Raw genomic sequence first — 23,803 nt, forward strand, 5'->3', positions numbered from 1 at the left:
TTTATTTTTTTCCCCCTCAAATGGCCACTCAGGGGCTCCGTACACGTACTTATACGTTACATTTGGGGGAATAGGAAACTCTGCTTCACACTCCAACGCAGTAGGTGGCGGTAATGCGCCTTAATGCTGGTTGTTAACTGCCATAGAAATTAGCAGTTTCCAGAAGGATCCAGCGTAGCTCTGAGTTCGACGCTAGAGAGCAGTATTACACAATGCTTAAAAAAGCGCCAACGCCATGTTTTGGAGTAGGCGTCTGTCGTGTCTTAGACGTTTGACACTTTCAGCTTGTTTAGAATGTTTCGTTATTTTCTTCCGGGTAAGAGTAAGCCATACGTTAACTTGACAATGTGGCAGAGGACATGTTTAGTCTTTTGAAGAGTGAGCTTTTCATGAAATGACACGTTGGCTAAACAGTTTGTGAATCGACAAAATATATAATTGTTTTGCATCTTTCTGGCTGCTAACGTGCAACAGCAACACATACACACTCCTGTTAAAATGGTGTACCCCCCAAAAAATAAAAGGACAAAAAGAAATCGGGGTTCCAACTGTACAGACCAGAAAGATTGTAGTCAACCGATGAGGCTCACATCTCGTACAGAGTGAAAGTAATGATGGAGAAATGAAAGCGTTCATAGATTTAAGAAAGTCACTTATGTGTTGTTTTTGGTCTTGGTGTTTGTTTTTCCAAAGATGCAATGTCCCGAGCAGCAGTTTTGCCCCTGAGTTGAAGGAAACAAATAAAACCATGGCAGAGAGGTGGTGAGTGGGGAGGGGTTGGGTTGGAAGAAACCGAGCAGAGAGAAAGCACATCAACAAACATTAAACAGTGCAGTACTGTGCAGCACAATGACACAACTATCCTACATAATATATATAAAAAATGACTAAGAAAGATAGAATGTGTAAACAAGACCCTGACGTTTTTTTGTGTGTGAATTCCATTTGTTGCTCTGGGAGAAACTACAATTGTGCTCATCAAGAATCAAGACAAACCTCAATTTGATCATTTATCTTGGCTGCTTTTAAAAAATATATATATATTTTTAAGTGTTATTTTCCATCACAGTAAACCATCTGCTTACTGACACAGATGTGGGTAGGTTCTAGGTTTCACATTCTATTTTTGCTGACGCTTCAGTCACGCAACTAGACACTGGTACGTACATTTCCTCATTTTTCACAATCATCTCATGCATCAAAGGACTTACTCAGCATATGGGTTGCGAAGATAGCGTGTAACAAGTGCGATCACAATGGTGATAATTTCTTTGGCAAATCTCCATTTTTTTATTTCCAACAAACCAAAATTAGTTATATTTTTCTGTTCTTCACCAGCTCTCGCCCTCTAATTCTCATGCACAAGAGAACTCTGATCATGTGACACACAGTGCTACATCTTCAGATGTTGCAAATGGTCATTTGTGCTCAAGCGGCCCCTTTTGACCCGTGACGATCAACAGTCTACGGATACAATGTCCGTCAAAAACAACGCTCCAATGGCTATCGGTAACGCTTTACATTCATTGACCGAATCATGGAACATGACTGGGAGAACGGTTGACCGAAAAATCCTACATGGCGAGATGAGAGAGAGCTGGGATGACAAGAGCTCATTTACTCGGTTGGTTTTAGAATTGTCGTCTGTTCTTCATTTTCCTAATATTATTGTCTGTGCCCAACCCCAAAAACAACTATCAAGGAAAATCGTGTTTGAACAGTCTGTTTCCTCAGCCCACAGGAATGTTTGACTGGCCTGTGACATTGACAAAGGGGGTTTGGCTTTATTTCTTAGAAGTTCATTCAGGTACATATTGTATTTCTTATTAAAATAGTATTAGAAATGTTTTTGATCTCTTAAAACGTACGGAAAGTAGAAAACGTACATACTACTCTTGTTTTTAGTATGTGATTCATTGTTCACAGTTTAACTAATTAGACAGACCTACTGCCTTATTTTCTTCCGATTATCTTGCTTTTACAAAATTATACCCAACAAATTCTACAATGAAAGAACAACGATTCACATTTTTCATCTATATTTCAATTTTATTTTATTTACTTGTGCAAAGCAGAGAAGTGAAGCAACGGAAAACATGAATATGCTACGGCAGCTACCAGAAACTTTCAATGCCATGGAGGGCGTTTTAGCAGAACATTTGTATTTCCTTTAGCTGCAAGTATGACTTAAGTTATCACTGAGTCACATGATAAATGTAGCTGCGAGTGCTGTTTAATGAAGACCCTTTTCCATTCTAGTGCATAAACACAATTTACATTCTTCGAAAGGAAAAAAACAACTTTGTACAGGTACATTTTGTCCCTCTAGTATTGTACACTAGATTTCGGGGTACTGACTTTCTAGTAAGAAAAACTTAGTCAAAGTACAACTGAGTGTTAAGGTGAAATGAAGGTGAATGCAATCTACTGTATAGCTACAGGTTCTCAGTATCCATTAGGATAACAGTAGGTACAAAGTAAAACACAGGAAATTAAGTTTCGGAAAAAATTAAACGATAAATTAACAGCAACAATGAAGGAATACAAACTCTGGATTCATATAAGAAAAAGACTGACAATGGTGTTGCACAGTCTCACTAACGTTAAGACTGGCGCCCCAAGAAGGATGTGGAATGAATGCAAAAAACACGTTAACACGTTTGTAAATTAAAATGTTCATCGGTAGTCTAACTGAAGTTCTGCCTGTGCATTCCCACTTTCACCGCAACTAAAAATATATAGTTTAAACTTTATAATAAGCGCATCCAAAGGTAAATAAAGGATATAAAAAAAAAGTTGTGAAATTAAACAAACATAGCAAAACAAAGTCACAGTCAAAATGAGTAATGTTTAAAGATGAAATAATAATAATAATGTACATAGTTTTTTTTCCATTTTGTTGGTCTTCTGATCAAAAGTGCCACATTTGACATTCAAACACTTATGGTCAGTGCCGGCATCACGTGACCTGTGCGCAACAGTCACATTTTGGTTGCTTCCATGCAAAATCCCAGCGGTTCATAGGTAAACAGGGATGTGTGTGCGTATGAATTCACAGGAATAGAAATGGATTTGCATATCTATGGAATCCAAGGAACATTTAAAGTGACTTAAACTAGACAACGTTTGCGTTTTAGACCTTTTGAAACCAGCAATAAGAGTGCATGGAATGCATTCACTAGTGCGTGTGTGTGTGTGGGGGGCTTCCTTTTTTTGTAAACTTAAGAAAATAGCATGCTTAGTACCTTATTAGAAATACTGGCATTACGGGGTAAAAGAGGACACGATTGGTCGATGTCACATTCGCTGTTAGCGTGGCTGTAGATTGAATGAATGTTTGCCACCTCGACCGACATTAATACATCAGTCAAGTTTCCATGGATTTGGGGACGTTCGCAAGAATTGAGTCTTTACAGTACAACAAGTGAGACAGACCTTCGAAACAACAACGCAATTTGCTTTTCCAAAGTAAAAAAAAATTAAAAGCACTGTTTGCACTGAAAATGTAGCTTGAAACGCACAGGTAATTACCATTTTGCAGCCAAATTATTATTTTTTTTTTTGTGCAAAATCTTTAGAAATCAGGGTCTCACATTAAAAAAAAAAAAAAGAGAGAAACTAGCAGCAACGTGTCTTGTGTGTTTTTTGAAACTTTCCTCAAGGTCAATACTAAAATCCCAATGCCAAGAAGAAACCAATTATCTTTGAGGTAAGCGTCTCACACACACATACACAGTGCTTCACGGTTCCAGTGCCCAACACACAACATATCTCCCGGAAAATATTTTAGAATGAAAGAAAAACATAACGGCTTTTCAGATTGCAACACATTTTGGTTGCGCAACTGTTCAATGTGGTTTCCTGTTTCCGAATGTTACAGCTCAGTGCAGCTTCAACGCTGGCACGTCCAAGTGACTTGAACAGGACGTGGTATTTCCACTTCCATCCTCTCTCACTTGTTTTGAAATGTGCACAAAGCCGCTACTGAGGCTAACACGTAAACAGAAACAGGAAATGACATAAACTCGACCTCTGCATAGTCGCAAAGAAGAAACGTATGTCCTGAATGTTACATTGACGGTTTATTTGTGTATTTCTTTATCTATTTATGTGATGTGGGGGCCAAAATACCGCTCAACTAACTGTTCTGAGACGGCCAACCGTCGCAAAATGAGCAAATGTGTATGTGAGTTTGTCAAGGTTTAAGACCGGTGAGACCGGTTATAGCAGAAAGAGGAAGTAGTTTTACTGGTGCACACAAGAGACGCAGTAAATTCCACGGTGAGGGTCCAGTTGTCCAACTAGAACTTAACACACAAAAGAACTTCCCTCAGCATTGTGGCCATTGGGTCATTATTGTGGGTTACGGACAGATCCATTTTTATCAATCACACTTAGGTGACAACGCGGTGTGTTTTCTTTGACGTCGCGATACTGCGATCAAAAACAATATAATGTACTTAAAATGTAGTCCAAAGCGCGGTTGGTCGAGTCACCAAAGTATCAACGCCTTAGAAGGAGAAAGAGACGTAACTGCCATCGACTGAGAGCAAACTTCACAGCTGACCAGTGTCACTGAAAGATTGGCACCAAGAATTGAACCAGCAGCCCAGAGAAAAACAAAACCAAACCTCGACTATTCACATATTCCAAAAATGACTGAACTGCATCCTCACAAGGCAGGATGAACAGAAGCGCAAATGAAAGAACAAAAAGAAAACTTAAGTGTTCCATCATCCCCAGAAGCGTGACCTGTCCATCAAGTCACCACTTCCCCAGCCAGTGAAGGCAGCCCATCAGTAACAGACAGGGCCAGTGTACTGGCACGTTAAGACCTATATATAATATACATAGTTAGCAACTGGCTGCTTCCGTGAGTAGGAATCTACCGCAAGAAGTTCACATTTTCCCAGCAGAGCATTTTTGTTTTTCCATAAGGGAATGATCAATACCGAAACATTGATGCAATGTTAACTCTTCCAAATCGATCGGACCGGGTCTGAAGCTTCCGTCCTCGCTCTGAACAAAACCCTCGCGTTAGTGATGGTGGCAGAAGCAGACGGCCGCTCTGACCAGTGATGAGGGTTAGTACAAGGCGTTGATTTCTTTTCTTTTTTTTTTAAGCTTTCTTCTTTTTTTTTGGCTCTTGCAAAGTGTAAACTTCTAGCTGCGACAGATTGTTGTCATTCTTAAGCACCGAACCTCACGCGATCCAGGTTTGGACTTTGGTCAACACAACACCAATTAGGTGCCAGAGAGGATCCTCTGGAGGCAGGGAGAATAAGTAAAGCATGGAGTCGTGGCATCGTGTATCAGCTTCTACGTTGCTCCTCCTGCCGTCAGGCCGAACGTGTTGCGAGCTCCTCGGTGTCGTCTGTCGCTTTACACAGCCCAGATCTTCTTCTGCTGGAAGTAGGCGTCGAACCGGGCCTGGGCGTATTCCTGCAGCATCAGAGCAGTCCAGTTCAGTGTCACTCATAAGTCAAACCTTTGATGCTACATTCAAATGAACGGCTGTATTTCAACACATTTATTTTGGTTTTTCTGCCGAATTCAACGCCACATCAATGGGAAAAAAAAACATAAACTTAATCTTTCCTGAGGTTTGCAAACATGAGGTAAAGCATTTTTATTCTCGCTCGTCTCGCTACCAGGCCTCTTGTTTTCTGCATTGGACAGAAAATAAAACAAAACGTTTCACTCACCAGGTAGCCAAACTTGATGGTGGAGAGCCGGGCCTGAATGAGTGACCACAGGCCCCAAAAGAAGTGGGACGCCAGGGAGAACCTGTGTTCAAAGACAAAATGCTCAGTCCCAGTTTTACTGTGTTGTCCTGATTTTACAGTGTTGACACAATAAGTCACGCTGTGTTGACAGTGGCCATACCTGTTGACCTCCACGTACATCTTCTCCTTCATCTTCATCTGGTCCTCGTCGTTCAGGTTGTCAAACTCTGGGTTTGACTCGCGCAGGTAGCTCTCGATGAAGTGGAGCTGAAGGGGAAAAATGGATTACACAAGTCAGCAAAATACAAAACTCAGCGATGCGTAGTGAAAATCTCTATGACATCTCTGTAACAAATTGTGCAAAACTGATCTATACCACAAGCCGGACGGAACAGTGCATGTGCAGCATGCGAGTCAATCTTGGTGATTGACTTCTTGACACAACACAGTGCATCGCAAATGCATGAGCTGTTCAAAAACCAATCTCCACCACTGTATAGAGTGACAGAGAACCTAATTCTGCTCTGCTTTACGTTGACTGAAAGCTTTCCAGTACAAAATAAACATTGTGCACGACTATCACCTGCCTACAATGACGCTGACACGCTGCCGTCACCGTCAAGCTCTGTGAATATTTCCTTCTCACCTGCTGAGCTTTCGAAGGGTAGGCCTGGGTGTTCACTTTGAAGAAAGGAAACTCCTCACAGTTGTAGTCATACATCCATTCACAGAAGTGGTTGCCGACGTCAAACCCTCTGCGGAGCGGAGTAACAATGAGAGTGGACAGAACCGGGTTATTAACGAGCCCATTGAGATTTTCCCATTGCGTTTTTTTTTTTTTTTTGTGCGTGTGACTTAAGTTATGTTACTGAACGAGTTTAACCACACCGAGCAATCTTTCATCGGGTTCACTGATGCGTGGTCACACACCTGGGTGTGCTGCAAGGGTGTTTTTTGTTTTGTTTGTTCTTCCAGCCGTGGGAGGTCTGCGTTGTAGCCTTCACGAGTCTTGTATTTGTTGGATCAGGTGCGCAGGAGTTTATGTTTTGGGTTTCAGGGAGGCTTACGGGGCATTTTCACAAAGTAGCCTGCTAGGCTTTAAAGTTAAAGTCCTGCCAAATGCACCAAAGTCCTGCGTTTTGTGGCTTGAAGGTATGTAAACACGACTAGTGGGGGGATCTGCTCCTTACTGTGAGCCGCCGTCCTGTGTCGCGAAAGCAGTGTGTAAATGCGATAAGCGGGTGTGGTGAAAACCAATGAGAAGAATTAACTCGTCTGTGACATAATCACGTTTCGTCGTTGTTGTTGCTGTCGTTGTGTGGCCAGGACTAATGGACATGCAGCATATTTCAGTGATGTTTCACAGATGCTACCTGGATGACTAATACCCGAAGGAAGCCGTGCTTGCTGTGAGTCTCAGTGGCTCACAGAGGTAGACTGGCCATATTTACTGTCCTGAGTTTTTTATTCAGGTAAAATGAAGTCCAACTCGACGCAAATTTGCACATATCAGATCAGACTTTTTTAACGTCACTAGCACGTAGCGCTCACTTAACAAGAGTATATTCTCTGTGGTAAATGTGGGCTTCGACTTTAGAATTGCCAGTAATATGTCGTGCCCGTTTGTGAATTTCTGACCAATCCGCTGACTGTGGCACAGCACATCTGCAGCTGTTCGGTGAGGGAACTCGTCAAATTGAAGTTCAGCACGGTTATTTCGTTATTGTGTGAGGAAAGAGGTTAACTGCAAATGAACCTGCTGAAAAGACTCATATCGCCTCCTAGTGTTGGGAAGGATGACACGTTCACGTTCTTAAAATTCTATTTTCTCAGCTATGTGTACACTAGGACAAGGAGAGAAGTCCTAGTAAAAAAGCTTGATTAAGCTCTGCATGTACACACAGTCACTAACGCTCCTGAAGTGGCACTCGCTTATTAAATTCCTGACCATTCTGAAGAGGAGGGGATTTCCCGCAACAGAGACCCTCTCACTACGCCCCCCCACCAAAAAGCCTGAGGGCACATGTGAACATGTGCTGCATGTGTACATACGTGTGTGTACATACGTCACCATGCTTCCTCTGTGCCATACATGATGGCTCACAGGCTCACATGCTTGCAGCATGTGAACACTAGGGAGGTGGTGGTGGTGGGGGGGGGGGTATGTCACATGACTGCAGCGAAACAAAAGAAGGAGCCTTAAAGGGGCCGTGCCCAGTAGGGCTGCAGCCTGCTGGTCCAGTGCAGGGACACAAAGAGAGGCATCGTGCTCCTGGCACCTACTCAAATCATTCAATTATGTCTCGCAAATCTATTTGCACTCTTGCACACACAGCAGGAGCGGAAATCGTCAGCCTTCATCTGCTGGTAGCTGCCAGCCGGGGTCCACTCAGCGCGGCCCCTCGGCCGCGCGAAACTGCGGTTACGTAACAGTTGTAGGGAATTTTTTCAAAGAGGGCGGTGGTGTTGACTGATAGCTGCTGGAAGGGGAGGAGGGTATTGATGGAAAACAGATGGTTGCCATGGTTGCATTCCTTTCTCCCTCTAGTCCTCCTCCCAAACGACAAGTTTTTCTTTTCAGTCGAATACTAAGCTTAATCGAGGATTTTAGTCTCCCTTTTCCGATTTGGCTCATGTGAGCCTCTATCTCAGCCCACAGATCATCCATTCCCGCTCTGCAAGAATTGTGTGCCTGGAAAGTCAGTTTAGTGGGAAGACTTGGCAGAGCCATGAGGAATGTGACACCTGTGGGGCTTAGAAAAAAACCCTCAAGCCATTTTGTTGGTTTTTCAGTTTGGCTCTCTTTGAGTTCACATTTTGACATATCAAATGCGCAAAGTTAGGGAATTTGTGATTTAAAAAATAATAGTCTGACAAAATGATGATATTTGACATGAGCACCTGTATAAGGATCGTTTGAATTTTTGTATGTTTTGCTTATTTTAAAGTGGAATATGATTTGGGGATATTTTTTATAATGGTACATTATTTATCATTTCTTTGGACCGAAGGTATGTGGAGTTATTTGGGAATCATGACACATGTCGTAGCTGCGTTATATGTTAATAGTAACACATTTCCTTGTCGGCGGAAGAATCGGATGGAGTGTGAATGGAGTGAATTTGTGAAGCAGAAAGCGTTCCAAGTGGTCAACAGATTAGGAAAGCACTGTGAGTGAAGTGCACTTTCCATTTTACCATTTAATATGCTTTCTTTAAAATATAACTTTCTCTTTGAGTTATTTTCCAAAGAGACACAAGGCTCTGAATTAAGCCCTCCTGCGCAGGATCAGTTAAAATATGAAACAAGGACTCGAAGAGTTGCTCTCATACCTGAAATTGTAGCTGCTGTACTCAAAGTCAATGAGCATCAACTTCTGTTTGTCCGAAGTCTGGCGACCCTTCAGCAACAGGACGTTTCCTGCAAGACAAGCAAACAAAATGACCACGGAATGAAAAAACCAATAAGATATCAGCTTATAGAGGCCAGTTATTTAGATTTAGATTCAAACTATTAAGACTGACTTTATTGATATTTATTATGTTACTTTATTTTATTTTTGTAATTACCTTCTTGACAGTCGTTGTGGCAGAAGACGACAGGGGACGGTGTAGCCTCCAGCAGGGACCTGACCAGATATACAAAGATTAGAAGTCAGCTCAGAGATCGCTGTCCTAGTAACAACGGGGTCTTGTTGGATCATCGTGATAACTTATCGCTCAAATTCTCCCTAATCAGTCTCGTACGACATTTGCCCCCGACAGTGCTGTGTTGGTTTTTAGGCCAGTCACTCCTTCAGTTTCACAATTTTTTACATTTAGTAAGTATTACGTACTCTGGTTCATCTCTGTCAGAAAGGATAGTCAAGTGACATAGGAAGGAGCAATTTTTATGAGAAACTGGAAAGAAGCCAGAGGCAGCCAGCAAGAGCTAACAGGAAAATGTGTCTAACACGACAGTGCTGCTGACAGTTAAGCACGAAATTGAAAGGCAATTATTTCGTCATTGACAGCTGTGAAGACAGCTGTGCTGTGTGAACTGGGTGCGGTAAAGGCCTTGCTGTTTAGGAACTCCTTGGTCTGCCTTCACATCATTCAACTCTCTAAATCACTCCAGTTTAACAGAGTCCAGGTATAGTCTGCACTTCATCCTCCCACAGTTTACTTTATTATTTCATTATCAATATCATCATTATCAGTATCGGTGTCGTCTTCAGCTTGGTTTGTGTTGACCAGGACTGAAAGAATCCACTGACAATTTTTATTTTTTGTATTTTTTTTTTTTTTTACGAGTTTTCTCAGCAAACTGAGAACCAGCAGCACAGCAACTCCAGACTGTGTACGTTCAGTTGCATAACGTTGTGTCTGGAAACTTTCAGGGTACATGTTATGACGTTTTGCACTTTGAGCTATTGTGTGTGTTGTCTGTGCGCGCGTGTGTGTGTGCGTGTGCGTGCGCACACAGGGGAATGCAGTGGCGTACTTGAGCATATCCATCTCCTGTGGCAGGTTGAGACTGAGCAGACGGCTGAAGCGGCGAAGATTGGACCCTTGAGTGAAGTTCAGCCTCATGACTTGGTTTAGATACCTGGTAGGGAAAGTGACACACGATGAGTCACTCAGCCGTTAAGAGGCAATGCCAATTAAAAACAATGATGTCAGGCTCATGTGACAGGGTGAGCAATTTGTTTTCATTGAAATTGGCAACTCACACCACAGCAGTTGATTAAAACTGCCAAAGTTCTCTACGATCACTTTGACTGGAAACACTGCAATATTGCAAAATGTGTACTTGTCTAACCAAAGGCAAGAGGAAGTAACACAAAAATCCCAAAAATCATTTCCGTAGCAGAAACATAAGCATTAGCTGTGCAACTGTGAAAATCAGGCTGGTGCAGGTGCAAAGATGAGGAACGGAAAAGTACCAGAGGACTTTGTGGTCTGACACACATTCTAAAGGGGAAACATTACTCAGAACTCGATTCTCGTTTTCACTTTTTTTTCACCAGCCTACAAAAGTGAGAGAGTTTTGGCAGAAGAGGACTGGCAGAGAGGTAATGGAAACAGATAACACAAAGTAGGCGAGGCTTGTGCTAAGATTGCTCCAGCAAGAGCCCAGCATATAGTCTAGTCTTCGTGGCGCTGAAGCCGCCCTGTACAAAACAACTCTGGGCAGTTTACTCATGCAGTCACTTTTACAACTGAGCACTCTCAGAATGTTGCCTGTAATAAGTGGAGTTATTTTTGTGAACCTGCTAAGCTTTTGAAAATCAGGCTACAAACACATCAGAGGAAAGAACCATAGTGAAAAGAGCTTCGAGTGCAACTGTTGCCCCGCATGGCTTTGATTTTCATTTCCTGCCATCAAGTCGCAATGTGTCACTGCAGGGAAGTCTGATCTTTATTTTTGTCTTTCCAGTTAACAGGGCCACAAGTCCCATAAGCCTCCCGTTTGAAAGTTCTCCTTTCATTTAGATTTTCGCTTCGCTTTGAGAAGTTGATCCCCCGACCTTTGTGCCAATAGGATTCACAACACTGGAACCATAACAGCCTCGTGAAAATCACTCTGTAATGCGATGTTGCGTGCTGTTGAAGTTGCCCCAGCATGAATCAGGGTGTTTGTGGCCAGTTGTCACGAGTTGCGTGAGACATCGATACTTGCGCACTTGCCGCCATGAATGTAGGGCGTGTAAAGTTGCCGCTTTTCAAATATTTGTCCTTATTAGCGGCACTTAAGATTTTTATCAGGAGCAGATATGAGCTACATCATAAATGTTAAGTAGGCTAAGTTTTTGCTGACTTACTAGTCACTGCCAAGTCCTCGTACAGTATAAACAGAAAGCACTCACTCTTAGTTACAAACCTGTCTGCTGAAATGTACTCAATATAAATTCCTGAACGCTCTTGTTCAGCCCAAACACTCTGACCTACTTCAATCATATGTTCCTAGACGTTGGAAAAACTGCAGCTCAGATGTGATCAAGCTCTGGTGCAACTGCAGCTGGGCGTGCATGGGCCTCATGCAAGAACATGTTTCTGTTCTTGTTGTAAGTTTCTCTTACTTTTCTAATTTGATCGATGGGCTTGTTAAGTGCGCCAGGTCAGAGCCAACAAACTCTCTAATCCTCCGACATACGCGCCAATTGCCCTCGTAAACATAATGCATTTCCGAGGTTGCGAAACTGAGCGCGCGTTCGCGATAACATAAAAGGCTGCACAATCTCCCATATTTGTCAGGAAGGGTTCATCTTCAGACATGGGATGACACAGGAGAAGGACTTTACCAGTTTAACTGTGCAAGACTAACTGCGCAAGATTCGTAATTTGTTCGGGCCTGAGAGAAGAGTGAAAGTGTGATGCAGTATCACCTAAATCTGTTCATGCGAGTGCTTCTTGCACGAGGCCCTATTGTCTTTTCTGTCTCTGTTCTCCTTAAAAACCTGTTTTAAGGCATTTCAAACAAACTGAAAAGTTTCCGATCGTGCACCTTCATTGCTTTACGGTTGTCTTTACTTATCTTTATACGTCACTTTGGTTCACTGTGTTGTTTCAAAGGTGCTTTTTCTAGACAAAGGTTGACTCGTTGGATTGGTGCAATGCGTTTTAGCTTAGCGTTGGAAAACCATAAAGAGGGGAAGGGGAGACAAAATGATGTGGAACAATCAGGGGGGAAAGGATGAGCAGAATGAGAGTGGATACAAAGCACTCACTTTTCCATGGTCCCAAAGAGCCACTTGGGTTCCTTATTGAAGGGCATTCTCATCCGATGAAACTTGGCCATCTTCTCCGCAACCTCTGCCGAGATGCTGGGATCGCTTAACTCCAGTGTGTCCAGTTTACGACTCTGATGACAGATGATATATTTGAAGCTGTTCGAGGCGCTGCTAATGCCGCCAAAATGTTCAATGTTGTTAATGGTCCAGTGTGTAAAATCTGGCTTGATTTATGTTTTCATATTAGTAAAAGCTTGACATACTGCCCATACATTAAAAAAAAAAAAAAAAGTGTATACTCGCAGTACAATTTAAGTAATTTGGTTTTCCTACCCTTAGGTAGGTTCTCATATATATAACAATATACAGTACATGGAGCATAGCGCCACCATTTTTTATGGAAGCCCGCCTGACAGAGGCCTATGTACGAAAATGCACCGTCAGGCGGGCTTCCTTAAAAATTTTACACACTAGACCTTTAAGTGGTTCGTTCCCCAGGTGTAGTTTTACAGCCAAGTGCTAAAACAGCTGAAACATGAACCAGCTACTGCTTAATCACTTAAACGGTGCATAGAAGTACAAAAGAGTGTGTGTGTGTGTTTTTCTGGTTCATTGATTCTGTGTGATCATCATTGATGTTCTCAACTCAGATACCGTACATGGTGAACAAACCAATTTAAAAAAGCCCGTCGATTATCAATGTATTATAATTTAATTGGGCTGGTGATCGCAGCTTAGAGGAGCACGCATTTCCATGATGCCTAGATACACCGATTGTCAGGGAAACCCAGAGCGACTCAGGGAGAACAAGCAAACTCCACACAGAAAGAGCCTCCTCACCAAGTGAAGCCAGGACTGTCTTGCTGTGTGGTGAAGGTGCCAAACTGTGCTATTGTGCTGCTTGTTTGTAGCTTGTGAAAAACCCCCCAATCAGCTGTTTGGGTCAGTGAAAGGCAGCACTGTCTTGTTCCACCGCCCTTTAGGATAACCACGGTGATTCCCTGGAACTAGGCTCTTGACCAAACATGCTTCGAGGCAGCATGGCAAGCTAGTGTGTAAGAATAATGATAAGGGCGGTTGAAAAAATATTGCAAATGGAAACAGGGCTTAATGAAAAACCAAATCAATTAATGTGCTAAGTTCTAAGTTTCTCTCTCTCCCTCTCTCTCTCTCTATCTCTGTCTTTAACATTTCTTAAAGGCAAATTCACAAATCACACAAAAACAGTACATTTGATGAGCAATGACATAGTTTGGGAGGAAAAAAAAATAACAACAGGGTGACTTACAGGGACATACTGTTCCAATCTGCCTTGAGGGAAAATGCCATAGAGTTTAGGTCCCAGCTCTCTCTCTGCCAAGATTGCAAACATCACACTCTCCAATACCATGGCTTCAGCCCCCTGAAAAGACAAAAGAGCATGAGACCCAAGAGCGCAACTTAATTTTAGGTATGACGGCACTGGTAAACATCAGACCTAGAAAAGGCAGGAAGAGTAAAATGAAAATGAGACAAAGGCCTGGCTGTGCTTGGTAGAGTGAGTCAGCTGTCAACTCTCAAACAAACTGTTGTACACAAGCAGAATGTTATTATGGGTTTAACATGACATGAACCAATGTGTTTGTTTTTTTTAAACATGGTTTAGATTCTAAATCCATATCCCGAGGAAAGTTGGAATGACCAAAAAGTGCATGGAATTTCCCAAAGTAGTTTTTTTTGTTAAATCATGCGTACATCACAACATCTGAAAACATGCCAAAAGAGCCAGTTTATGGAATGAAGATAAATAAATATTAGAAAAATAGTCTTCTAATTTCCTTTGTTTCTCAGTTAATTTCATTTCCTGGACAATAAAGCATCTTCTTCCACTTCCAAATGTAGCATAGGTAGACAGGGAAGACATGAAATGGTCTTATTTGTTCCATGAAGACTGTGAAATCCAATTCGTTCTTGCAAGAAACATTTTTTTAATTCATGCCAGTGCCACTTTACCAATTTATCTGTTCAATTTCGGAAAATGGCATCTGTTTACTACTTTGCATTTTATTATGAGGTGAAGCCATTATGTGGTCTAACTTGTCTAAGCGTGTACTAGGAATGTCTTGGCTTCCTTGGATGTTTGGAGACCTGCTGAAGGCCTTAACCATTTTGTCAGATTCCTTGGACCAATCCTGGATAGTTCTGTCGTGTACTATGTTTCGCTGAAGGCCATTTAAGGTCATTATGTAACATCTTTCTGGGTGGTGTCTGCAGGACTCAAAAGAACACAGTCAGTTAAGACATTTCACCCCGACTCAGATTCTTAACACCGAGTTACGGTGTTAGAATCTGCCCCATTTGAAGAATTTGCACGAATATATTGTTTTCATTAACATTGTCAGCACTGAGATAGTCAGTGTGATGATGTTGAACTGTGTGTTGTAACAAAGCTGCTGATTTTTTATCTATTTGCACGGTCAACACTAGCATGATTTAACAAATGCCTTCGCTCCATTCACCTTTCATCTTGGATTTGTTAGCAATTCTTAGGAGAAGGTAAGTGTTTAAGTGTAGATTCCAAAATAGGCAGAACACGTAGGGTTGGATGGACACTTGCAGAGCAGGAGGAATGTGCAAAGTGGGCTGCAATGAGACATTGTTGGAAGTAAAGGGTGAAAGTTTTTTTTCTTTAAAAAAAAAAAAAAAAAAAAGAAAATAAAGGAGAACGTTTTTAAGGGGTGATCAAGTTGAACGGTTACGGCGGACTGGGTTGGCGAGTCAGAATGGAGAGGAGAAAACAAGAGGTAGACTCAAATTTCCTCAGGGAAACTTGGCAAGCGTAAGGCACCCTCACTATTGCAGCTGCCAAAGCAAGGGCTGCCTTCTTTCGCCCTCTCTTAGAAAACTCACAAAACCTGAACACCAACTCACTTTGTTTAGGGCTCAAAGGGGGCTCGATGTTAGCTGGGAGACCTTTTCTCCCAGACCAAAAACACAAACACGAGACTTGGAAGCTACAGGACTATAAAGCTGCGTGCTGGCTCTTCACCCACTTGATCCAGCTCCAACATATTATGTGGGGGAAGACAGAAACCAGGCTTCTAATCGGAGACATAGAGAAGTCTTTGACAGAGGAGAGGGGCTTGAACTCATTAGTTTTTAGTTTGGACTTGGTAAAATGTTTGGGTCATTCTGCTGATGATTTATTGTGTGGGGAAACTTGCATTAGGCTTGACTGGCTTCTATTAAAAGGAAAAAAAAAATAATGGGCCATTTTTTTATTTTATTTTTTTAGTTCTTCATGAAATGATGAACCAATACCAGGAAAGACCTTTTCATTTTAAGTATCAACTTAAAATGTTCTACACAAGCTAAACTTGGAAAACACAGCATGGCCAGAGTTGTCTTTCAATACGAGTTCCAATGCAAATATTGGGGACTGCAACTGTTCCGGGATCAGCTCCACCCACTAAATGTGTATTTAAGATACTTTTTTGTAAACTTGTTCCAAGCCGTTGAACACAATCCGTAGGAGTTGCGCTACTCTCTGCCAGGGATATATGATACAACCTGAATCCAGTGCCAATAAGGTGGTGAGGTACTGGGAAACACAAATCTTATTATTCCGTGAATCACTCTACGGCTGGATAACAATTGAACTATAAAACAAGCGGTCCAATGTCTTGCTTCATTCTAGAAGAACTTGCCCAGAGCAAAAGAAAATGTGTTAGAAAACCTGTGTTACTACAGACATGCACACTCTTTATCTATGTATGCATAGTCGTTGTAGCCATGCAAAAGATTTTTGGCTCACAGATTTACTCTTGGCCTTTGAAATACAAACTTGCTGACTCTGAACAATGCCAGCTGAGAAAACGTTCCAAAGAAAATTGCATTAGTCAGTTTTATGATACTGCAGACTTGCTTTTGGGTTGGCTGTGTTGCAACGTGTGGAACAGCCACAGCAAAATGAGTGCTCCGTCATTCCTTCAACTTCAGCCAGCTACTGCAGCAGAAAGCTGCAGCTAAATGATAAAGCTGGCGCAGAATCTAGCTGCGGTCTCAACCCCCATTAGTGAATAACTCCTGGAGAAATTGCTGCGGAGAAACGAGATCTGGATCCGAACAGCTGGGTCTTTGGGTCCATGCCAAAGAATGTGTCTGATGCTGGCAATCCAGCAGGAAGCCAACTACAGGGAACCAACAACGTCCGCAATGTGGCCTTGGAGATTAGTAGACAATATTTTGCAGGCAAACCCACCTCTAAAAACAAAACTGTACTCTAAACCCCCAGCGGGGATAGTCAGTGCAAAATCTTTTTCTTAAGAAACCCACTCTTTTATGAACAAAAACAAAAAATTGCTACAAATGGGCACATTGTTTCATTTTGAGATTGTTCTATCATCAATCTAAGGAATGAAGAAAAACTAGGAGGCCTCCTTAAAAATGGATTTTTGAGCTTTTACGTCAAGAAATGAACGAGGACAAGGTTTTAATTGGATGGAGAACATTCACGTTCCCAAGAATCGTTGGGATGTCAATCCTTGACACCAAGGTTTCAGTGCGTGTTTTGTCTGGCAGACAGATTAAGTAAGGGGTGATTCTACACAAGGGGGAAATTGAGCAAAATGCGCTTAAGCTTAGTTTCTGCATGGTCAGCTTTTGAAAACAAGCGACATGTAGAAGTGTTTACGTGCGACAAACAAAGGAAACGGCTGTCTGCCAAACGCCGAACATTCTCGGGGAGTTTTTCAAGGGACTGCTACCCACGGTTATGTAATGCCTTATCTGCAGACTGCTGATCACATGCACCTCCAAATCCCCCAACTGGAATTACGGACATTACCATAATCATCTTGACACACATACTGCCCGACAAGCTAGCCAGCTGGCAGACTGTGCGCAGAGCAGAGCAAAGACTCCTACAGGGTCGGCTCAGGGGATGTATTGCACGGTCTTCCAGTCAGTCAGACACTATATTGTCTCATTAGTCCAGCTATACTGACCCAGATTTAAAGAGACAGCCCCCGCAAAGACGTGCACGCAGGGTGTCATTCAGTGACCGGTGGTCTCCAACTGGCATGTCGACTCGCACAGCTGAGATAAGGACACTAACCCATGTACTCACTTTGTAAATTATCTCTATGACTCCACTGATGACTTTTAAAACCTGCTTTTTGTGGGGCATTTGAGGGCAGGGCTGTTCTAGTACTGAAAATTGCAAAGAGGTCAGTGAAATGAGCCACACTGACTTGTGTGCGGTGCTACCACTGACCTCGGCGGAACAGTGACACTCATTTCACGGATGTCAAAATCGATTTCAGCAGGGCACGGTTTGCTCAGATGGCTCCGACACCTGCTTCAAATTTCTTGTCAAAGTATTGCTCAATTCTTCTCCAAAGATCTTGTTTGAACAGAGCAATTCACGGCTACATAAAGAAGTGATTGAAATAAATGCAGAATGCAGCAAATGTTTGAGGTCTATCAAAAAAAGAAGTGCTCATTTAGTTCTCATTATTAGTCAAAGTAATTGGAAAAAAAAGGTGTTAAGTCACACAAATTGGGACCATTTGTAAGAGTGAAACTTTTCTCTGTTTGAGAGTTAATGACCTGGTACTGTACTGTGTCAAAACCCTTGTTTAATGTCCCCAACCTATTTTAAATATGTGTATTTGTTTTATCAGTCCGTCTGATATTGCTCCACCAGACAACTCTACACTTTTGAAAGTTAATTATTAACGCCCATCCAACTATTGATTTAACAAAACCCCTGTAATAAGGTCATTCCTCCCTGTATTTCTATTTGCACTGGCAGGAAAGTCAATTTCCTTTCGTAAATTTGAACATCATTTTTCAAATGAGGTGGTTTGTCTCAAAGCTGAAGGCTGCTCTGCCAGAAAGTCCTCAGTGAATGATGAATAACGTGAAAGCAACTGTCACATATTCCCTGCAGCTGATCCAGGTCAAGTTATAAGCCAGCCGCCCAGCCTTGGGTTGACGCTTTACTCAGCGCTGACATCTGTCTCTTTAGTCTCAGCGCTTATCTGTTCTGTTGTGTGAGTCAATAACCTTATTAGGAGACGAACTCTACGGACTGTTCAATAGACTGGTAGTCGCACGTTGTCCCATTCATCCAGACATGTGTCGATGTCAAAGATAGATATTTGAACTACTCTATAATGCTTATCCATGACAGTAATAAGCCCTTTATTGTATGCATACAAGATACCTTTAAAAGTGTATTTATATCTCTCTGTGTTGCAGGCTTCTGAGAGATACTAGCTTTGGAAATGCCCTCCTGTTAATTCAGCCACTCAAGATGTGAACATGTTTCTTTTCAATAATAAATCAAACAAAATAATTTATGTTGCAATGAATTACTAAGGATCCAAGGTTAAGTTGCAACAAGTCTAAGGAGATTCTTAGCTATTCAGATTCTTCTAAAAAATACAATAGTTTGGGTGGTTAAAATGTTTGGTGAATGAGAATATTGCCATGCGTCTGCTATGCTGTTTGTTTTCATTATCCTTTACAGTATACGAAGCCTGTGTTCCCACAATGCATGCGGTACACTGGTGCGTCATCCTGTTTAATCCAAATGGGATTTACCCTGACTAGACATCATTGTTATAGAAGGTGACGCCAAGGACCAACGTGGGGCTATCCCGAAACACTGACAGAAGGTCACTTCTGCATTACTGCTAATAGGCATCTGTGCTAGGGTGCAAAAGGCTGAGTCCTTATTAGAGAAGTATTGTGACAATGGGCTATCCTGGTCAGTGACCACCGCCTGCTCACATGACGGGAACCAATGATTCAGCCTTCTAACACAAGAGAGTCAAGGGTTTTGATCATGTGACGTGACATGCAGTGAAGGAATTTTCTAGGTCACTGTGTGTCAAGTCTGGCTGGGCTCCAGGCCAGCAGCCACTGTGAACAAAATGTCAATGCAGTTCCAGGGTCTGATTCATCCCGTTCCAGTACATTTTGTCCTTCGTGCTACAATAAACATTTAAACTGTAAGAACCAAGACGAATTTCTTGCACAAAAACAGACCATACGTTTATACTGCAAGACGTCTTGGAGAATCGCCACTTTTCGCAACCATTCACGGCCAGCAAATAGGAATATGTGGCAAACATCGTGTAAACTGATGAGGAGACGTAGTTTTAGTTCTCTTTCTGATTTTCTCTCTGGGAAAATTGTGCATTAGCATGCCATAAGGCCCACCAGATCAGACTGGGACTTGTGTTAAGGGTTAAAAGGAGGAAGAGTGAAAACAAGGAAAACCAAATAACATTTTCAGACATTTTGGAAAATGACTACGAAATAGTGAGTGCTGATGATTGGTTGAACGCTAACAGTTGGTGACATCCGGGGCAGAGCAACATGCTTGTATAGTGGCACCTTCATTTGTTACTTACTTGGAAGTGATTTTCTTTGTTTGAGTGTTGGGAGTCCCCTTTATTACAGGACATCTATCGACAAAAGAAAAAGGAAAGAACTATCCATGAATACATGTAAAAGCTTGTCCACTGATTTTTTAAAAAGTCAAAACCAATGTCTGCAGTGCAGACTGTAAAGCAGGAGTGCAAGCAGGTCTTCAAGGGGAGACAAAGAAGAAGACTGACCAGACTAATCCCTGCCCTCCCCCGACTAGCCATTTGCTGCAACATCCAGAAAAAAAGCAAAGGAGAAGACAGAAAAAAAAAACACCTTATAATACCCAGCAGTAAATGCTATTACACGTTTGTCATGAAGGATTAATTAAATCGGTGGCTAAATGCATACACATATATTTGTCAAATCTGCCATGTTTACCACATATCTTTATTGCTGAGAAACAGCTCCTGAGCAGCTGGATTTAGTTTAATCATTAGTAGCTGTGCACACTTAAAATGCCAACCGAGTTCCTTAATCATATTAGCTTTTTGATGAGACATCACTTATTCTTGAGAGGCTGCCGTTTCCTGGCTGCAGTTACCTTGGTGAAGGACACAGTGTCTCTATTACACCATGATCTTCAGCAGTAAAAGCCTACTGCTTGTTACTGCCATTAGCAATTACACAAACCTTAGTTAATACGTAATGTAGGTCTTATTGAGGCCATGGTTAATGAACACAGAGATGGGTCCGTTTATGGCTGCAGAAGACAATGTTTAAGGATGAGGAGAAAGCGAGAGCAGCCCATTTTGCTGGCGTTAATTTGGCTCGGTTTCGTAACTGAGGCAGCAGGCTGGCAAATCAACACTATGTACTTAAAAAGGACACTTTATATACCGAGACAACCCAAAGATTGGAATATGCTATTTAGACAGGTTTTTGTGCAAACTTTGCAGGTTTTCAAGTCATTCCAAATGAACACTTGCCCCTAAAATCAACATGGAGCTCTGAGCAATGATGAATAAAACCGATAACTAAGGTCAAGACCTGTTACACTTCAGTTTGCCGCAGGGGCAAGGCAGTAGGGCCGTTGGGAGTCTAGAATTATGAACTCTGAACAGACATGCCACAGCGCGTCAGGAGGAACATCAGTTCCGTCTATGTTGAGAGTCAACCGCAGGAACAGCGTTTCAAAAAACACGATATTTATCGACCCTGTCTTTTGAGAGAGAAACAGACTTTTGGACATTCGAGGAAAGCAACCCGCAGGAAGAGAGAGAGACAGACTGACAGGTGAGGTTTTCAGCACCTAGGTTTTTGGCCATATTGTATCTCCCCAGCTTTGACGGCTGGAGTCGTGCTATATGTGTGCTGCATCTTTATATTAGGCTGAGATTTCAGAGATCTCATACTGTACCGTGGTTTTGGGTGGGTTCACCTGGGAACAAGAGTGCCGAAGGCACGCTCCTTTGGGAAGCCTACGGCAAAGAACACATGCATGTACAGCCATGGGGGTACATTACCATGTACAACAATGGCTAACACGCACACACACACATCCACGCATGAAGGCATAACAGCACATGCATGCACTACCATATAGACTAACATAAGCATATGACCTACACACAAACACGCACACACGCACACCCTTTTGGCAAAGTGGCACTGACACATCACACGGCTACTTGTATGTCCATTATCTTGTTTCTACGATAATCTCTTGAGTGGGGGAGCCAAGACGAGTCAAACAAAATGTCACTTCATGAGCTCAAAAACTAAATGATGGCTTCTGCATTTGTGACTTCAGTTAACTCGGCATTCCTAATTAACTGGATTAGATTAACTTTGGCATTGTACATTTTTAAATTCTCTGTGTGCTGTTTTAGCAGCATACATCTTGTTTGATAAGTAGACTACTACAGGCAACTATGGGGAAATTTTCTTACACTTGACCACATATCGTTGAATGTGTTTTGCCTGCTTGTACCTACGTGTGTGTCATACAGTGCCACCTATTTATGTTATTTTTTTATTTTTTTTATTTTTTTTTCTCGTTTAGTTTTTTTTTTTGTTATACATTAACGGGGAGTGAATGGGTTCCCACCTGCAGGATGGCCCCATAGAGGCGTAGCAGGACGTTCCTTGGTTCGTCCCCGACAGTGTCCATGCTGTCAGGGAGGCTGCACAGGAAGAGCTTGTTGCTCAAACCACCCCTGGAGGAGGAGACAGGCAGCTTACAACAATGGCTTCCTGACAATTTGTACATGTGGGCCCAACATGGTTTTTTAGACATGTTAGGGAATAAACAATGCAATCCCCTTATAAAATTCTTCTGTGAAGACTAGAAAAGAACATACATCTCACATTAATTTGCACAATATATTCTTAAATATAACAGTTCACAAAGAAAGAGTGATTAATTGACAATCAAATTTGGGTTTGTTCACAATTAAAAATAATGAAGCTAGAGTTTTATCTTATGTTAAAGTGCAGCAAACAACTTCTCAGTTTATTTGAACGAAAAGGCAACAGCAGAAGAGGGTCTGCACTCGCAGAAGTGCATCACGCCATTTGGCCCCACCCCAGATCTCCATTTTTATTAGTTGTTGAGAACCTATTTTGTCTACACAGTGTTAGGATTTTCTGGGTTGCACGTGAGTCCTGAAAAATAAGAAGCTTTAGGGCGTATTCGTGTGTATCCCAAACTAAATTACACGGAGCCCAATTTTGACTTAAGCTTTGTCACGACTGCTCATGCAAAGAGAGAATGACGGCGCACTCTTTTATTAAAAAGAAAAGGAGGGGGGGAGACAGAGAGAAAGTGCATCACTTCCATGTTTGCAACCAGAGCAGATCCGGGCTTTGTCTGACACAATCGTCGTCACACAAAAAAATCTTTCTGCATCTTTTAAGAAGAAAACTATTGCAGTCAATCCAAATTTTTTGTGTTTTTTTTTTTTTTGCTACTCATCCTCTTCGGTTTAGCGGTTACTCAGCAAAACTGGGCGGCGCCTTGGCCAGCATCCTTATCGCCCAAAACGAGTACAGGCTCGTCTTTAAATTCTTTTTGGTTTTCAAACGGACACAGTACCTTATGACGGCGATGTGGAAGTCGTCCTCACAGACGGTTTTCCAGCTTCCATGGAGGAACTCTCGGCACCACAGAAACGCCTTACGTCTGGTGTCCACGTCGACCTGATCCGGTCGGTTCAGCTCTTTGCAGTGCTCCTCGGTGTCGGGCTGGACCTGCAAGGCGTTCTCGGTCACCAGTAGACCCAGCGACATGGACGGTGAAGAGGAAACCCCGTTGATAAACTTGGTTTTCATTTTTTTTCTCTCTCGATAAAGGATAAATGTAACGTAGAAGCGAATCTGAGAGCAACCCCACGGGCGACTGAGCTAGTTGAACGTTACAACTGTGACGCAGGAACAATTGTCTTCGTTTTTCTCGGAACCCCAAAAAAACGATAGTAGAAGACAAAGTGTTTTTGTTTTCGTTTCGTTTTTTCTGGTTTCTTTATTTATTCGAAGTGCGACGTGTCGACGAAGCTTTGGCTGTGCAGTCAGTCTGAAGGAGCAGTTGTCGAAGGAACCGTCTGCTGGCGACGAATGAATAAAGTATGAGCAACGCGCCCCTTTACAGCGGGGGCGGAGTCACATGACTCGTCCTCGGCCCAACTCTTCATTCATTGGTTGTCTCGGACACTACCCTACGGCATCAAAACATATGTGGCGATGGATTCACTGCCTACCGGACATGGTAGTAGCAACCGTTGCAAATGCAAAATGCAACGATTCTCGTCCTTGGAAAAATAAAGAAAAAAAACATAACACACTGTTGAAGCGGTCTAACACGGTCCTTTAATGTGTGTCTTTAATGGTGGTTTAGAACTGAGACGCATGTGTCTTGTCTACGTCCCTTTCCTACATGCGTTATCCCGGGATGTTAGATGAAATCATAGAGGGTCTCGGGAATGGCAAAGTAGGCCCGCAAATATGT

The 23,803-nt window shown here is 42.3% G+C and overlaps 1 protein-coding gene and 1 long non-coding RNA gene across 3 annotated transcripts; one reads left to right on the plus strand and one right to left on the minus strand.

Moving 5' to 3' along the window:
• The first annotated feature begins 168 nt into the window (after window positions 1-168).
• Window positions 169-2,300, plus strand: LOC142899322 (uncharacterized). Its single transcript, XR_012928719.1, has 2 exons — window positions 169-608; window positions 694-2,300. It is a non-coding gene; the product is annotated as an uncharacterized LOC142899322 (long non-coding RNA).
• Window positions 2,301-5,083: 2,783 nt separating this feature from the next.
• Window positions 5,084-23,444, minus strand: chka (choline kinase alpha). 2 transcript variants are annotated; one of them, XM_076042862.1, is made up of 12 exons: window positions 22,895-23,444; window positions 21,908-22,016; window positions 19,842-19,895; window positions 13,727-13,840; window positions 12,436-12,569; window positions 10,209-10,313; window positions 9,296-9,354; window positions 9,059-9,146; window positions 6,373-6,481; window positions 5,887-5,993; window positions 5,706-5,787; window positions 5,084-5,442 (listed from the first exon to the last, which is right to left on the minus strand). In XM_076042862.1, exons 1-12 carry the CDS (start codon window positions 23,128-23,130, stop codon window positions 5,383-5,385), a joined length of 1,257 nt encoding a protein of 418 aa, XP_075898977.1. In that variant the 5' UTR covers window positions 23,131-23,444; the 3' UTR covers window positions 5,084-5,382. The 2 variants fall into 2 exon arrangements, with proteins under 2 accessions (XP_075898977.1, XP_075898978.1); XM_076042863.1 differs by lacking the exon at window positions 19,842-19,895.
• Window positions 23,445-23,803: the final 359 nt, after the last annotated feature.

The sequence above is a fragment of the Nelusetta ayraudi genome, unplaced genomic scaffold, assembly GCF_046127955.1.
Source record: "Nelusetta ayraudi isolate G7.1 ecotype Tasmania unplaced genomic scaffold, CSIRO-AGI_Nayr_v1 ptg000071l, whole genome shotgun sequence".
NCBI classification, from domain to species: domain Eukaryota; kingdom Metazoa; phylum Chordata; class Actinopteri; order Tetraodontiformes; family Monacanthidae; genus Nelusetta; species Nelusetta ayraudi.